The sequence below is a fragment of the Falco punctatus genome (genome assembly GCF_963210335.1).
Source record: "Falco punctatus genome assembly, chromosome: 1".
Classification (NCBI taxonomy): domain Eukaryota; kingdom Metazoa; phylum Chordata; class Aves; order Falconiformes; family Falconidae; genus Falco; species Falco punctatus.
The window spans coordinates 40537282-40554894 of NC_137580.1; the positions used below are offsets into that span (position 1 = coordinate 40537282).

General features: G+C 41.0%; 1 protein-coding gene across 2 annotated transcripts in view; it reads left to right on the forward strand.

Moving 5' to 3' along the window:
• DDRGK1 (DDRGK domain containing 1) overlaps positions 1 to 17613 on the forward strand; it is a 40484-nt gene that overhangs the window by 6460 nt on the left and 16411 nt on the right. For both annotated transcript variants that reach the window (XM_080396911.1, XM_080396910.1), the window contains exons 2-4: positions 767 to 922; positions 10464 to 10570; positions 12552 to 12653. In XM_080396911.1, coding sequence (XP_080253037.1) covers positions 767 to 922; positions 10464 to 10570; positions 12552 to 12653 — 365 coding nt within the window. The remainder of the gene's footprint in view (positions 1 to 766; positions 923 to 10463; positions 10571 to 12551; positions 12654 to 17613) is intronic.

The window sequence follows — 17613 nt, forward strand, 5'->3', positions numbered from 1 at the left end:
TCCCTATGAGGAAAGGCTGAGACCCGGCCCATTTAGCCTGGAGAAGACTGGACTGAGAGGGGATCTTATCCATGTCTGCAAATGCCTTAAGGGCCAGTGTCAGGACGGGGCCAGGCTCTTCCCAGTGGCGCCCAGCGACAGGACAAGGGGCACAAACTGCGACACAGGCAGTTCCATCTGAATGTGAGGGAGAACTTTACTGTGAGGGTGGCAGAGCCCTGCACAGGCTGCCCAGAGAGGCTGGGGTCTCCTTCCCTGGAGACATTCAAACCTGCCTGGACATGACTCTGTGCAGCCAGCTGGAGGGGAACCTGCTGTGGCAGGGGCTGGGCTAGGTGATCTCCAGAGATCCCTTCCAGCCCTGACCATGCTGTGATTATGTGGTGATTGTGGGGGGTGAGGGGTGTTTGTGTGGCCTCTGTCATATCAAATAACATCAGCAGCACATAGCTATAGCTTTTTCTTTACTGTGATCTATACATTATTGCAAAAGAGAGTGCTGTCAGGATAAAATTTCTATTGCACATAACACTGTGCTCTATTAAGAAGGCTCCAGTGCATGATCTCACTTAATCGCGGGAAATCAACTTACAGATATCTCCTGCCATGCAGGGGAAAAAACCGCAGGAGAGTGGGGAGGCATTCTCTCATTTGGTAAACAACACTGGTATTACACTTCTGATTGCAAAAGTTGACTAGCTAAAGGACAACTGCAGTAAGCAGAGATGGCAAATCTCTCCTCTCCAATTACATTTCCTTTTTGCAGCTGATGAGGAACACCAGCAAAATGTGGCAGCAGCAGTGGCCAGGCCTTGGCCCCATACTGAAGAGCGCAGAGATGGGATGCCAAGGCGCCGGAGGAACATGGGAAACCGGATGATGGCCCAGAGTAGAGCGCAACAGGCAGAAGACTGGCTGGAAGGTAACATATGGTTCTGTTCTTTAGTAAACATTGACATGGACCTTAACAGCAGATGTGAAGGTTGGTGAAGGGGTGCAGTTTGCTGAAGAAAGGTTTTCAGTTTTGCTGGCTATGAATTATTTACAGCTTGACTATAATCTATTTGACTGTCCAGTTTCTCTCCGTACTTGATCACTTATCTCTAGATAACCACTTAACTTCGACTGAAGTGTCTGCCACTTCCTGTGATGAATTCTGGCCACAGTTTGTGCCAACAGTGCATCACAACATATTCTTCACCTTCTTCCTAGGAATTGCCTTTTGTATTTCCTGCTTAGCCATGCAGCTTAAATTCAGCTAAACAGAATCTGCACCATGCCCTTAGGTGCATGAGCTGGAGTAAAGTATTGGTTTCTTGTAAATCTTGTAAATCAGCGGGAAGCATTAATTCCCCAATGTAATATCTGCAAAATCTGGAGTTTTCTTTCCGAGAAGCCACCCAGGTGGTGATTGGAATCAAGCCAGTTATCTGGAGATCACCACAGACTGCAGCATTTTGTCTTGCTGCCAGCAGGTTGTTAATGAGTCCTCTGTTACTGTGCTGGACCTACAGTTAATAACTATACTTCTGTGGTGTGGCTGTAGACAAGAATATGGTGATAAATAACATCTTTCTACACCCTGTAAGCCTCACTCCCTTTTCTGATGAAACTTCACACATTATTATCTTCATGGCTAAAGAGATGGTATCACCATGATTCACCTAGCTGGATTGCTTCTACTTTCAGATTGTGGGTTAAGTGTTCAGGGTTTCGGCTCAAATGTTGATGAAGTGGGCTTTGCTTCACTTCAGTTTGCAGTGGAGATCAGGGTGTCTTTTTGGTCATCAGTAGGTGAGAAACAGTGAGTGCACATCTGTGTGATGCCTTGATTATGGGCTAATTGCACTTTCTTCACCTTTTCTTGTCTTGCAGTTTGTACAAAGTGTCTTGTGCTAATGTTGGCAGGTAAACGTGCTTTTCAAGCTCATTATGTTCAACAGTTCTACAAATGGAAAATTGACAGGTCTGAACTTCTCAACTCGGTTATTTCTTTTCATGTGTTAACATCCTGGAAAGAAAATGCAAACTAAAAACCTTTTGCTTTAAACTCCGGGCATCAAAAGTTTGAATGCTGAAGGCCGACAGTGAAGCTGTCAAAGCAAACTGCTTATATTACTTTGTCACTTTAGCAATAGAAGAGTCTGTGTCATTGGGCTTTATAAATAATTCTTTTGCAGGTTACTGTACAGCAGATGTAAGTGCTGCGGCTTTTGCATGAAGTTTTCTTTGAAACGGCATCCCTGTTATTTATTGGTTTTTTTTACTTTTCCAAATTAAAACAACTTCTTGCTCTTTGCTTCTGTGTGTGTTTTTATTCGTATTTTGGGATGGGCTTTCCAAGTGCCTGAGCATGGGTGCACAACAGAAACATGAAAGCCTTTGGAGACTGAGCACAGGCCTCAGCAGTATAGCTGTGGAGAGAAGTGCCTGTCCCTGGTTCCCCAGCATTGAGGTGTGCAATAACAGTGGCCATTATCACGTGGGATTAGCCCAGTCTGTCATGGCCTGTGCTGCAAAGCCTTTAGCCTGGCCCTGAGCTACCTGTGTTAGTGTAGGGTTTGGGGGTTTTTCCCCCCTTAGAAAAGGGTGTGTTACATGCTTTGAAGCGCACTCTGTGGGCTTGTAGCAAAGGCCTGGAATAACTCGTGGATTTGTCCCCTTTTTGCAGAAGCCATGTGCATTTTCTGTGTCATTGCAATATAGAGCAGTTTTGTCTAATCATGTGAACCTGTTGAAATAGCAAGTTATTCCCGCAGCAGAGTTTTATGTTATAAAAATTAGTTGACTGAGATGAAAAGAGAGCCCAGAATGCATGCAGTGATGTGCAGTGCCAGGCAATGCAGGACCAGTTGGGGCACCCAGGGCTGAAGAGCAAGGTTACTTGGCAATGCAGACAGAAACATTGAAAACAAGCCAGTCTGGTTTCTTCGGACTTAATTTGTAACTGTTCTTCTTGCTTTAGAGGGCTTCTGAACATCTGCAACTGAAGTGGACTGTTGTTGTTGTTAAAATATTGTTAAATTTGTTGAAATGTTTTACTAGTAAGTTTCTGTTCTGTGTGTGGAATTTCCACTCTGGGCCTGTGTTTAGCTTTAGGCAAAGCTACCTGATCCTGCTCTGTGTTGCTGACTTCTGCCACAAGTTTGTGCAGGCATAACACCAATCCATTCCCACAAGATATCTAGCATGGAACTCAGGAAGGGTATGAGGTTGCCCTGGCCATATCTGTGTTACCGTTACAGTCATAGCAGTGGAGTCAGGTAAGAACTTCTGTTATCACCAAAGTATTCTGCCTGTTGGGAGCCAGTTCTGCTGACTCTAGGAAATGGTCTTAAAGCAACGCTTGCAGGCTTTGGAGTTGTGGTTAGCATGAGGGTTTTCTGTTTTCCATCTAACAATCGGATTTCAATTCCAGAATAAGAAAGAAAGCTTCAAGGGTAAAATAGTAGCCCACAGTTTCTGCTGCCTGTGCTAAGTTGTTTTATTATGCCAATACCCCAGTCTCTCACAGGGTAATGGGGGGACAGGATAACAAAACAAATTGTGGCGCTAGGATCAGAACCTCGATAACTTTTAATTGTCCCACTTGTAGCTGAGATCTTATTAACTTGCAGGGCTGGGTAAGGAGTCATTTAATACAGGCAAGGATAGTAAATGATTGGTTTGAATACTCAAATCTACAGCCCTTGCCAGTGGGGCTAAATGAGGTTATAATTCTTCCTTTAGCTTGATGTGGTGGGGTAAGACACATAAATTACTTGCAGGTTGTCACAGACAGAAGATAAACAGTGAAACACTAAATGCCTTGACTTTCCTACCAAAATTGCAACCCACACGGTGTACGTAGGTTCCTTATTCACGGGTTCCATGTGGGCTGCTCTGTACTGTGGGGGCAGGCCCCCTAGCTGTGTGCCTAATGCTGGCTCGGTTTGCTTGAGTAATGTTTTTCAGTGGTTAGTTGAATACTCAAAGGAGGTCATCTGTTGTGAGAATATCAACATCTATTAATATCCTTTGATAACCAAAGATTGCTGGCGAGATATTTTTCGTTGGTGACAAAGTAGTTCTCAAAATGACTGAGACCCCTGAGCTGTGTTCCACCAGCATGACTTCCAGGCTGCCTTTAGAAAAGTGGGTTTGTTTGGCTAATGTTGCCCAACTTAATTCTAGTCATAACACTACTGTCTTTCATGCAGCCTGGAGCAACCTAGATGACTGTTGTTAAAGTCTGCGTGCCTCAGAGGACATCTACTCTGCACACTGTAGCAGTGTGCCTACGCCTTTCCCTGTGGAAAATGAGTCTGGAAGGAGAGTTCTGTGTTCATGTGGTTAGGTTGCTTATGATATCCCAGCTAGCAGACTTAGTTAGCTCTGTTGTATCTGAATTTAAATTGAACCCAGGCAGAAGTGGCTTTGTGGGGCTGGCTACAGGCAAGATGAAAATAAACTTGCAGCAAGGCATAATAAATGAGTGTGGATTTCAGGCATTAATCATTTAGGGCAGGAGAGGCCAAGCTAAGCAGTGGAAGGATGCAGGGGAAGGGATATGTTTGAGCTGGGTTGAAGGTTGTTTGAGGCATTGGGGTAGTGTGAATAAATAGCATTAGCCATTTCCCAATTTCTGATCCCATTTATTGATTGAGGAGGGTGTCTTTGGCTCTTGTTTTTGTCTGACTAACGCTCTTGAGTGCATCCACTTGGATTTTGATCACCTTTGGGTACGCATAAAGATGTTTTCTTGACACCTTTTGTTTCATGGCTAGCCATGTGCAGAAAATGCAGTCATCCAATTCTTGTTGAGCTTGTGCTTCCAAACCTGCTCCTTGTGCCTTGGAACACTGCAAAGAGCTCTGCAACGAAGAAGGTACTTCTCTTGACGCTATACTTGTTGCTTCTTGGAGCAGAAAGTGACCCAGCCAATCTGATGTTTGCATAAAAGTTTTGGTACTGTAATTTCCTATAAGTGATAAGAAACGTGTGGGGATGAACTTACAACAGCAAGTATAGTTGGGTTGCCTTGATCCTGTTGTGGTAGAAATAGAGGATTATGATCAGAGGCAAACGTCTGTTTGCTTGAAGGACTGTTAGACATTATTTCCCACAATGACTTTGTGCAAACATGTAGTGAGAAAACCTGCCTGCCTCAGCACATGATACAGAGAGTTTGCGGAGAGACAGAGGCATGCACAGGCAAAGTACCTTTTACAGGGTTGTTCACTCAGTCAGTGAGTAGGACACAGGTTTTACAGTCCAGGTTTTCTGTTGCTTGGAGTGGTGTCTTGGACCAAAACTTGCTGTTGATTTGAGGGGTTGGCATTTTTGTTGGCTGAAACTGGTGGGGTGTCACCACACCATGATTTAGGATAGTTATGGAGAAACAGATTTCTCTAAGAAATTACAGCAATCTCCAAACCACCAGGCAAAACAAAGACCACTGGGCAGCCCTTTAGGTGGAAGGCTTTGGTGCATGTTGCGGGGGAGGCTGAGCTAGATTGGGAAAGAATCAAGGCAAAAGAGAAGGACGTGCCAGGAGAACCTAAGCAGCCCAGTACATTTCCAGGGAACATTTCCAAGGGTTCAGTTTTAAAAGATGCTCACTTCCACGTCCTTCAAACAAATGACTTCGCTGACTTGTTGTAAAAAGTGTTGCCAAAAAAAATGGATTTTGTGTGTATTACTGCATTTGATTTCTTTTTTAACAAACAGAAAGTAAAGACTGCATCAAAGAAATAATCTGGAACAACCTTTATTCTGAAATGGTGCAAGCTATAGACTCGCCACTTTTAGCAGTGGCATATAAATCCAAAATATTAAATATCCCAGCATCTGCATGCCTTTTCTCTGAGTTTTTAGCATTGTACGTGTGAGCACAGGTGTAGGAACGTCCAGTGCAGTGAACATGGGGTAAAATTACTTTACTTCCCCAGAATGAGTAACAATAAAGCCAGTAGCTTTTGACAGTCTGAGTGCTCTAGCCTGTAAAGTAAAACATGACAACAAACAGTTAATGATTCCAACGTAAATTAAATCATAAGTTCCTTTCCTTTTTTGCTTGGCAAGGCCTGGAGATCAGAATATCAAGTTTTTCTTTGTGTTAATCGCTATTGAGGAAGAAAGCACAAAACAAAAGGGTTTTAGAGGTCTTAAAAAATATGATTGGGTATGTTTTATTCCCATTCAGTGATGGATACTGTGCATAACTTAGAGAAGAATGTGCTTGTACTGAAATTTCTCAAAATAAGAAGCACTTTTTCTGAGCAGATTGTCTACCTTGCATGTCACATTGCATCTCCCTGTGCTCTGATGTGCTGAAAGATCTGGAAAATATGTAAACTTAGAAACACTGATGTGGTCCCATGCTGTTCTTTTGAAACAACTGGTGATAGAGCTATTATTAATTGATGTAGTAGCTGAAATTAATTTTAATGCTTAATCAGTAGGAAAACCTTTCTAGTACAGTTAAACTTTGACTACTAATATCCTAACTAGTGAATCAAAAGTTAATTTTGACTTGCTACTATTCATATAGAAAGTGACTTCAGTGTTATCAAAATATCCACAATGTGTGTCTACCCTTGAGACATTTTGAGCACAGATGGTGTGTGGTTTCTCAGTTATGCCATAGGGCTTTATTAGAGAAAAAACTTGAAGTTGTTTGACTTCTGCTCAAAAGGGCTAATGTCCTTTGTTTGCTGTCCTTTCTCTGTCCTAACTGTAGACTCATTTTTTTATAGCTTCACATTAACAAGCTAATGTGTCATTCAGTTCCTAAATTGGATAGCTGCCAAATTACAAAAGAAAAAAATATTAAAAATTGCTATGATTGTACCACCATAGGGCTGTGTTACTCATGAGTGCCCACACCTTTCCATATGGTGGACTGATTCCTTTCCAGTGGCTGGTGTCATACATCTATTCAATGTTAATAATGTGCATATGCCTTCTGCCTTCAGAATAAACTGTGTTTTGCCTGACATCTTCCCCCTCTTTCTCTTACTCATCTTGTTAGGTGCTGCATAAATGGTAAATAAAGCAGCTAGCTGTGCCCAGTGAACTTTTTGTGAGTAGCCACATGTGCAGCTCACATCCTTTTTCATGGACGGGAGTCAATTTGCTTCACTTCCAAAACTTTATAGGAAGCACGACGGACCTTTTGACATAAATGACAAGGACAACTAAAATCTATGGCGCAGGTTGTTTGGGAATTTTTTCATATACTCTACATGGTAGCTGGTAAGTTTCTGTCCTGATAAAGAACATTGGCACTCCTGCACACTTTCTAATGGTATTGGGAAGTATGTTATAAAATTAGTCTGTATGTTTCAAACACTGTTAACTCTTTCCTGTTGTCCTGCTTCTCAGTGTCTTCAAAACATTAAGGAAAAGCTAAGGTTCCCTGAAGCTACCTCTCTGCTGGCTAGCTGAGCAAACCCCGTGTTTGTGTAAAGCAGAATATGTGAAGTGATGTGAAAGCATCGCTGTAAGTCAGACTATTTCTGCTTTCTGTCTTAGAGCTGGATGCTGGTGGGAGTGCTTTGCAAGTTCTGGGAATTTTGTTATAGTTGTGTTGGATGCTGCAAGATGGACCAGAATGTCTTGGTAAGGCTGTGACTGTGCCTGAAAGCAGTCCCGTTATGTCACATCCAGGCAGTTCAGGTGGAAAGGGTCCTGTGTGCCTTGAGGTTTGGTGTTCTTTATCAGCAGCTTACCATGAAGTGGGAACAGAACTTGTGTCCTGTGGTACTGTGAGTGGTTAGGGAAAATCACTACTGGAAAAACTGCTTGTGTCAAGCTTGTAGCGCTAAACTCTGTTTCCTGCCACAACCCTACATACATCTCAGAACTGCCATGCTTTAAAACATCAAATAAACTGTACAGAGCACGATGGAAGATCAGTCTTCAAACAAAAATACATTTTTTCAGCTTCAACTAGACAATGATGTCTCGTGGTGTTAGGTTTCCCAACTGAGTATGTATGCAGGCTGGCTGGACACGGTGCTTTGGGTGATGATAAACTGCTTTCACAACAAGTGAGCACACTTAACTTAACATCTTGCATCACAGCTGAAGTGTCTTGGGTAAAGGGAGTGCATGTTCCTATGGACTGACCGTCGCATCAGATGTACTGGTGTTGGCAGCTATGAATATGTTAAAAGCTGCTGAAATGATAGCTCCTTTATTTTAAAAGAGGAAAAAAAAATATCACTGGCTGTGTGCAGCATCCAGTCTGCTTTTGGTGGAGCTATTCTGCTATAATAACCAATTGATTCAGCAAATCCTTTTACCATGTGCTTATGTTCTTGTCAGCATGTTCAGGTTTATTTAGCACATATTAATTGCACCCAGGTAGTGTAGTGCATTGTTGACCTTTAAAGCTCTGCTGAATCATGGGCTGCATCTGCATCATTGTATCTGTCTTTTGTTGGGTGTAACTTCATGCACTAGAAGAAGCTTGGAGGAAGTAGTACTTAAGGGATCACATCAGATGCTTCAAACAGGAGGAAAGCAAATGCTACTGAACAAAGGTATGTTTGATCCAGGACTGGAAAAAAGCTTTAAAAGCCTTGCTAGATTTCTGCCTAACCTCTGGCTCAGGTACTCTTAATATAGATGAAATGTGAGAAGCACGCAGAGCCTCAGGTTGAGTAGTGTCGTAGCTGTTATTTTATACTTGTGGGGTTTTCCAGAAATAATTTTCTAAAGAATACCACCAGTATTGAACTGTTAATTTTGGAGTAATAACTGCTAATAGGTTGTTCACCCATTGTTTGGAACTCCCCTTGGCCCAGTATTTAAAATACAAATAAAGTTATTTTAAGCTTCAGCAAAATTGTAGAAGCAACTGTGTCAAGTCCAAGTGTCCCCTGTAGCTCGCTCTGTTTGTGGTGTAGGAAGGGGGAACCCTTTTGATCATCTCGGTAATCAGATACCAATAATTCTCTGAAGCCCAATTCAGCAAGCTTGCCTTATATTAACTTCCATATCCTGAAAACAGCTAAGTTATTTGAGAGCCACCTACACAGTTCTCAATTACATTTATTTCTAATGATGTGTCTCGGTGGCTTAACTATGTGTATTGGAATTAGTAAAAAAAGTGTTTCAAACCTAATTCTACATATAAAAAAAAGGTGAGTCTTGTTCATTCATATGTTCTTTTAATAGCAGGGTTTTGGGTTCCCAAAAAAAGGTGACCAGCTGCTCTGGAGAGAGCTCCCTACAGAAAACATCCTGGCACCAGCCCTACCAAAACCAGTTCTGGTGATTGCCACAGGACTCCCCGCTGCAGGCTCTCATGAAACTGGTTATCAAACGTGATGGGCTTTTTCTGCTCGTTAGCCTGGTCTTAAACGAAGGCCTCAGGAGTTGTGTGAGTGGGGAACTTGTTCTCCCTCAGTTAAATCTGAGCCCTCATCACTGTGGGGAAAAAAACATCCCCTGCACACTCTTTCCCCTTCTCCCTCCCTAAATAAACACTTCATTTGTGGAAAACAGTAGCTGGCAGTGCTATTCTTCAGATTACCTGGTGGACTTCAAGTGTGCTGATCTGAAATCAGCATCAAGCATGACAGCACTGTGGATGCTCGAAGTATAAATTACTTTACCAAAAAAGGGATCCGTGTGACAAAGATCTTTGATTTTGATTCTCCCATCTGATTCAGACGCATGAATCTATATATTGTGTAGCATTTCATGAAGTGAGCTAATGATTTCTTTTTGACTGTTGAGGTCAATCCACAGTACTTAAGTTGCAGGATCAAGGACTAATTTAGATTAGCAAATATAGTGGCCAAATGTTTGTGAGACATTGGGCGGGGAGGAAATGGCAGTCTTTAAAAGCTCTTTAGTCTTACTTAGCCCCTGGGTGAGCAGAGATATAATGCGTTTGCACACCATTTGAGCATGAGGCTTTCAATATTTCACAGTTGCATCTTTATAAACAACCAGCTGTTGTACAACAGGCCCAAGATTTGCATTGCAGTGATATTATGTCAGGCTAGAACCAGTGGATGAGTGGCATGCCTCCAAATCCCACTTTTTGACTGGATGTCTGTTGTGTTAAGCTTTAAAGGTAGCGAGGAAGAAAGTTTCTGCAGGTGAGTGTTTAGAAGTTGCGTGGTGACAACTACTAGTACTATGTATAAGGGAAACTATATCTTTTAATTGTGGAACGCAGGAAATGTTTATGAAAAGCCTTCCTTCAAAAGAGCAAGTAAATTTTTACTTCTGACTTCACTTGAACGTGTGTGTTTGCCTTGTTACTTTTACTCTTTTACTCTGTGGCTTTGGCAGCCTAGTGTGATTTTTTTTTTTTTTTTTTCCCTTTTTCCATCTAATAGGTCTTGTCTGAAGTGTATGTGTCTCCTTTTCATCTGCTGCTGCTTTCCTGGGAAGCAGTGAAGTTTCTTGAAGGGATTTTTTTAATAGACAATTTAAAAATGTTCATTTACACAATGTTGCAGAGGAAGACGATGCTGAGGAGGTGCCAGAATTTCAGGTGTCTGGAAAAATTGGAGCAAAGAAGCAGAGGAAATTAGAAGAGAAACAAGCCAGAAAAGCACAGAGAGAGGTAAGCATTTCCTGCCACGTATGAAGCCCAGAGCAGAGCTCAGCTATTATCAGAGTAATAGCAATATTCAGCAAAGAACTGGTGATGACAGACACTCCAGAAAGGCAAAGGCAGTGTCATCACTACAATAGTCGTGGTTTTGTTTTAAAAATATAAATTCAGCTTTTTAGGTCATATCCCAAGAGGGCTGTGAAAAATGGTGTCTCATTTTCTTTCCATTGGGTTCTCTGGCATTCTTGTGGGGAGGAGAGAGGAGTTAAACTATTGAATGCTCTTTATTGGATGTTTCCACTGGTTTGCAGCTTAATGTCAGTACTGTCTCCCTTAAAAATAACTCGGGTCAAATAACTTGGGTCCACATAGTATTGTTGTAATGCCGGGTCTCTGACCAAAGCTATCAGCAGTTCTGAGTATCATTTCACATGCTCTTATAGTACAAAAACTTTATATGGGTTTATATATGTTTATTGTCTTTATGGATTGGGGGAGATGAAAAGCAGACCCTGTAATCCACTGAAATCTGTAATGCAGACAGATTTTGGTTGAAGTTTGGCCCTTAAGCAGAGACCAGATATGCAGAGTGAACGTGCTGCAGCTTTTCAATTTTCTTTCTTAAATCTGTGTATAAAAGTACTTAAATACTGTTGCATTTTTTCAGTTTTGCCCAGCATTTTGCTGTTAATTCCAGGGAAGCAACAGGCTTTTTGAAACTTACTTTCTGAAGTGTGCTTGTGGATGGCAGCAGGTTATGCATTAATTCCTTTTAGTTGTTCTCCGTATTTTTTTGCAAACTCTGTATTGTTCTGTAACTTGGAAGGTAGGGCTGCAAGAAGTAAATACAACTCAAACAGCCTTTGCATGACAGAGCCTGGAGCGCAGGGTGGACTTGACACGTTGTACAAAAAGACAGAGTTTACGAAACTGCTAACATTTCTGCGTAGAGGGTCCAAACAAACCTAGCGAAGTCCCACCCTGAGAATTTTAGTGTCACTTGAGGTTTAAATCCGGTTTCTGCTTTACAGTGTAGTGGTGTGCCCTGAAGATAGGGCAGTTGGAATAAACTTGATTATTCTGTTTATATATACACTTTCATTGCTTCCTTTTCTTACTCAATGCTTTAACCATTTTGTCACTACTTTCCATATCCATTCTATTTAATTAGCCTCTTTTTTTGTGGAAAATTTGAGCAAAGTTGAATGAAATTAGATAAGCATCGGTTGGTAGAGTGAGGATTTTATTTTAAAACATGCTGATTTTTATTTTCCCTGTGTAGACAGATAAATTCCTCTGTTACGTCTTTTTCTCTGAAACATTCAAAGCCACAAATCCTCCACTTGAATGTCTTCTGCTTGTTCTCTTAATATATTTTCAAATTTTAGTATACTGAAGAGATTGAAGAACAACTTTAAAAAAATCTCTAAACAATGCATTTTCCTTTTTTATTTTTCCCACATTTTGCAATAATCTCTTTGCTGGGTTTGATTTAAAAACAAATAATGAAATTATTTTGAAGAGACTGGTACAGCTTTTTCTGTAAGAGAATCTGTCCAGGTTAATGATAAATTTGAAGGTAGTTGATTTTACAGAGTTTATATTCCCCTGTCCTTTTTTTCCTCTCCTCAAGGTCCATTCTCACTCAATTTTAAGTGAGGAGAAATGGATTACCATTACGCAATATTGCTTAATATCACTATAGTAATAAGCTCTTATGCATATTCAAAGCTTAAACCCTTACTGAGAGACAAATCAGGCAAGTGAGAAGGGTAATTTCTAAACTTATCACAGTGTTAAGTATACTGAAGAGCACAGGGCGGTGGAGGGGTTTAAATGATAACGATGACTTATTCTCTTTACTGTTTCTTTCTGAACATGCATCTAAGAAGATAGTAAGAAACCCACCCCCCAATGGTATCACAATATGAAATTAAAAAATGTGTATTCATGAGGGGTAAGTCTTGGCTTCATAATGGTTTTTTTTTAGGCTGAAGAAGCAGAACGAGAAGAACGGAAAAAACTTGAGTCAAAAAGAGAGGAGGAAAGGCGGAAAGAAGAGGAGAGAATACGTCTTGAGGAAGAACGACAGGTGAGATTGGTTGTATTTATAGATGGAAATTTTGAACCAGGTTTGTTTCAACGTAAGTTCTGTGATCAGCAGAATTCCCTTTGGCTTTCGTTACTATTGCATACATCTTTTATTGGGGGGGGGGGGGTGTGCTTCATTTTGTTTAATTTACAGTAGTGCTCAGTTATTTCGACTGTAGGTCCCAGCTTTGTTTCCCCAAGTGCTTGGCAGAAGTGAAAACTGCTCCAAACATTATACACACATGTAGCAGCAAGTACTCACCCATGGTCATGTCTAGGGCAAAAAAAATCCCAGTCTCCTGCCTAGTGGATCTGCTATTGCTGTTTGCCACAGTGACAGATCTTTTTAGTCAGTTTATGTTGATGAACACAGCTGATTAACAGGTCCCAGATGAACAAATGACCAATTTAAACGCAGGTATATAAGGGAGGAGCTGTACCTAGTCACAAGAGGAAATTCTGAGGGTCGCTTGCTTTGTGCCTGACAGAAGTTTGGTATCACAGAATAATGTAGGTTGGAAGGGACGTCCATACACCATCTGGTCTATCCTCCTACTCAAACTGTGTCCAGTTAGAGCAGGTTGCTCAGGACTTTGACCAGCCCAGTTTTGAGTGTCTTAAGGAAATTTCGTAACTTCCGTGGGCCCCTGTTCCATTATGCTCATTCAGCTGTCTGCCTGACAGCTGTAACCAGCAAGGCAGAAAGTGAAAGACATCAGCAACTCATTTTGCAACTGTTGTTTAAAATTGTGTGATAGTATTTTAATTATACAAATTTACATATGCTTCACAATTAAGGATCTAAACTATGCATACAAAGGTGTGTGTCAGCAGGAGTAACCCAGAAAAACTGGTACTGTCCAATTGAAAAGCTTTTGTTGAATATCTTCATCAGGGAGGCAAACTTATTTCAGAGCTGCTTTGTTGTTCTGGGCATCAGCGCTACCAGCTAAGAGCTAGGAACAAGCTTTATGCTCTCTGGTGCTTGAGCAAGTTGTGTAGCAGCTTTGCAACATGCTTCTGGAAGCAAAGGCCAAGGTGTTCTGCACAATCCTGTGCTGAGTAATTGCTGTTCCAGGGGAGCATAGCCCCCAGCTTCTAATGCAGACTTTCTGGAAAGCCCAGGTTGCGTAAGTGGAATGCGTTGCTGGTAACATTTTGAAAGAAGAAAAGACAATTTTTCCTTTCCTCTGTTGGGCGTATGAAGGCAGAATAAAGCAACTTTAAAAAAAAAATTCCATACATCACACATGCAGGTTGTATTCATGGGATCTTCTGTAGAATCTACATTTACCTATGGGGTTAGCCTTTCCAAAATCCTTTATCTTCTGAACTGTCTTTTTTCCTTTTCATCAGCAGAAATCTCCTGAATTTCAGAAATTGAAATGGATGAGGAGAATGTCAGTACTACATCAGGATATGTAGCATGATCCAAGACTTTGACTTGAAAAAATTTGCAAGGGACCAGTTATGCCACAGCTGCCCTTCTGAGAGAGATGTATAAATTTAGAAGTACCTGGTAGCAGTCAAAGCGTGAACCGTGAGGCTGAATAACTGACCTCAACTAGTCCGAGCCGCTCTGGTGCTTAGCCAGGGTGTTTTGTAACAGCAGAACTATCAGATCTGGCTTCCTCTGGATCAGTGTCTACCACTGTTCCCCTGCCCACGTGTTTCAGTAGCACCAGCTTCTGCCTTGCAGTCACTGCTTTCCTCCAAAGTACTTCCAGTTTCTCCCCCTCGTACTTCCAGCTTGGAAAGATGCAAGATGAGCTCTGATTGCCTCTAAAGCACATCTGTTGCCCATCCTGCTTAGCATAACAGATAACTCAGATGGCGAGTGGTATATTCTTTTAAGTGTTTTGTTTCCATCCAGTTCCCTGATCATTTTATTTTATTAATATTTTCCCTAAGGTTCTGGGAATGTGATATTGTTGAAATCCTGAAGTTGGTTGAAGTGAACCGAATGACCCTAGTACTTTGGGGGGAATTAGAAGGGCGTACTGGCTGGATGCTAACATAGTTTTAAGTGTCGCTTCCTTTAGAAGAGGCTAATGAACAGAATTTCAGTTCCTTCCAGAGTGGTAGCCAGCATGGCAGGTGGATTGCTAAGCAAAGTGCAGTTGAGCTTGGCAAGCCTGCTGAAAAGAAGCTGCAGCACAGGACAAAGATGTTATCCTGTTGATTGCCTATGGGTTTGACCTGGGGTATAGCTGGCTAATCAAGATCAGTCAGGCATGGTTGAAAAGTTGAGTAGAAAATAAGGGTGAAATTCTAACTAGAGATCTCTTCTCACAGAAAGTGCTTATTAACATAGCTAGCTTTTTTTTTCCAAATTTGCTTTTGGTCAGTTTAGGGCGGAGTAATTTATTTTGGTTGAATGAGGAAAATCTTACTTGTTTTTATTTTAATTTTTAGTATTCCTTGTAAAGACTGCACTAAAATGGTTCCACCTCCGTTTTGCAAGGCTCAGTGAAAGAGAGGAATATAAACCAAGGCTCTGATTTTTCCTTTGTTCCTTTGATTTTTTTTTTTAAATTCCCTGCACAACAGTCCAAAGGAGCACTTGCTAGAATTTTGAAAATTGCTCAGATGACTGAATCTAGCTTGCTATTCACTTTAGCTGATACCTTCCTTGGTTACCTAAATCTTGTAATTTTAAGCTTTTGTTGTTGTTGTTTGGTTCATTCCTTTGTTTTCCCCAGTAGTCTTTATCAGGGCAGCAATCCAGCCCACCAGCCTACATCATGAACATTATTCTGCTACTCAAGGGAAAGTGTTTTCAATATTTTATTTTTTGCTTGGGTCCAAGACAAATTGGTAATTCAGTAACTGCTGAGTATTTTGAACATGGATCAAAGTAAATGTATCTGACAATATTTAATGTCCATCCACAACTGGTTTCTAGTAATTTTAGTCTCTGTCTTCGTCCAAGTCTTTAGCAGGAAACTGAACAATTCAAGACTTGTATGTGTTTAGGCTGCATTGCTTGAGTTCCTGCTTCAGTCAGCAAAGAAAGCAGCAGTATTACAGGGAGCATGGTAATAACAAGACTTCAGTGTTTCAGTCTTGACTGGGTGATAGGAGGGGAAACAAACTGAATGAATAGATACTTGATTACTGTGCGTGTAAGCGTAGCCTGCCTTTATGATCATAACATCTTATCTTTCAAATCTTGTTACAGATTGATTGTATGATGTAAAAGATACTGCCTGTCTTTCCCAGGCCCCTAGAAGCGATAAAGGGATCATTGGATTTATTGTAGTGTTTATAGAATACATAAGGTAAAATGTCATTTATACATTCCTCTAGAGAAAGAATTCATTTCCACAAGCAACGTTTTGTCACAAGTGAGCCCTTGTAGACTATTCCCCGATGCAAGTTAGGAAATGGAAAGGCAAAATTACAAAATGTAGCTCAAGTAGTGATTGATAGTCATGAGATAAAAAGCAGAGGGTAGCTGGTTGTATGATTTTTGGAGGCAGTTTGATTACTGACATTTCAGAAGTTTATATAGTCCCATGAGACACAAGAAATTCAGGGTTTATTCCTAAGTTTTGTCTGAGCAATGTTATGGTTGTCAGCTTCATTTTTTTCCCTTCCTGTTCCAGTACATCAGAATATTTCTGCTGGTATAGTGACAGTGGCAGGTTTTCAAACAAGCGTAACCAGCTTTGTTAGTTAAATCTCAGTTGAACCTTTTTTTTTTTTTCAATCTCTTTCCCAAAAATTGCTACCAAAATTGGGCTAACTTCTGTGAACATTGAGGTTGTCTTAGTGTAAAGGAGAGTTTCCTTTTGGTGTTTCAACTACAGCCTTAAACTAGTAGCTGAATCCTAGTCATCAGCAAACAGTGATTCCTGCACCATTAAATACCATCTAAAAGTTTGTCAGATGATGAGGGAAGCCAAATAGATTCAGGAGTATTGAAACTCATGTTGCAGCACACAGATCTTCTAGAAATTCCCTATTATTCTTTATTAAAGTCACTGGGACTATTAACCCTTTCATATACATACCCCACTGAAGTAGATTGAGATATGAAATCTAGTGGAAATAATGACTACTTGAGTCAGATGAAAACCCACTTTGTTTTATAAGCAAATGGATATCTCCAGTCATTTTTGGACAACTCGCACAGTGCTATACTACAAGTGGGAACTGTACCTTCAAGGGAGTTCTAGGGGCTAAAATCTTGCATATTCTTCAGAAAAATAACCCTTGGTTCTGTTTAAATATATTTGTATGCACATATAAATAAAGTGTGGTTGCCCCTTGGCTTCAGTGTTGCAAACCAGATAATATATTTTTAAATTAAAGTTTCCTTTCCAGTGTTCTGATGACCTGATTGGCTATGTGTGTGAGGAAGCTCCTTGCTAATTGGCATTTGCTTCAGCTCTGCTTTACCCTGGGGATTTCCCTTTCACTCTTGGAGTTTTTTAGTGGTGCAATGGTTTACCAACCGACACCTTATCAATGAGAGCGAACTTCCTCTGATGTTGCAAAACAGTGTCTTCGTACAAAGCCTTGCAGATTGCTCACATAAGAGCTTTTTTTTTTTTTTCCTGTGCACAGGGATTTTTGTAGATTTTACTCCCTCAGCCTAGCTTTGCCCTGCTAAGGAAACTGTTTGTGCAGGTGCAGGGCTCACAGCTATCACTCTTCTATCCTAAAATGCAGCGCTGAACAGGGTGTGTTGCTGTGGACTACTCTGGAAACATAGCTTAGTACAGTAGAGAAGGTACCAGTCTTCCAGTGAGCAAGCTTTTAACTGTTGTGAAACAGAAGGCCACAGCAGGAGTGGGGACCGTTACATTAAAACAAGATCTGTATTTCTTGAACATAGACAGCTATGCCCAAAGTTTCCAAACTAGGGCAATTTTATGTAGGCTTTCAGTTTTGCATTTAAGTGCCTTAAATAAAAATGGTCTGGATGAGCTAGTGATCCAAAAGGTCCTGCTGAA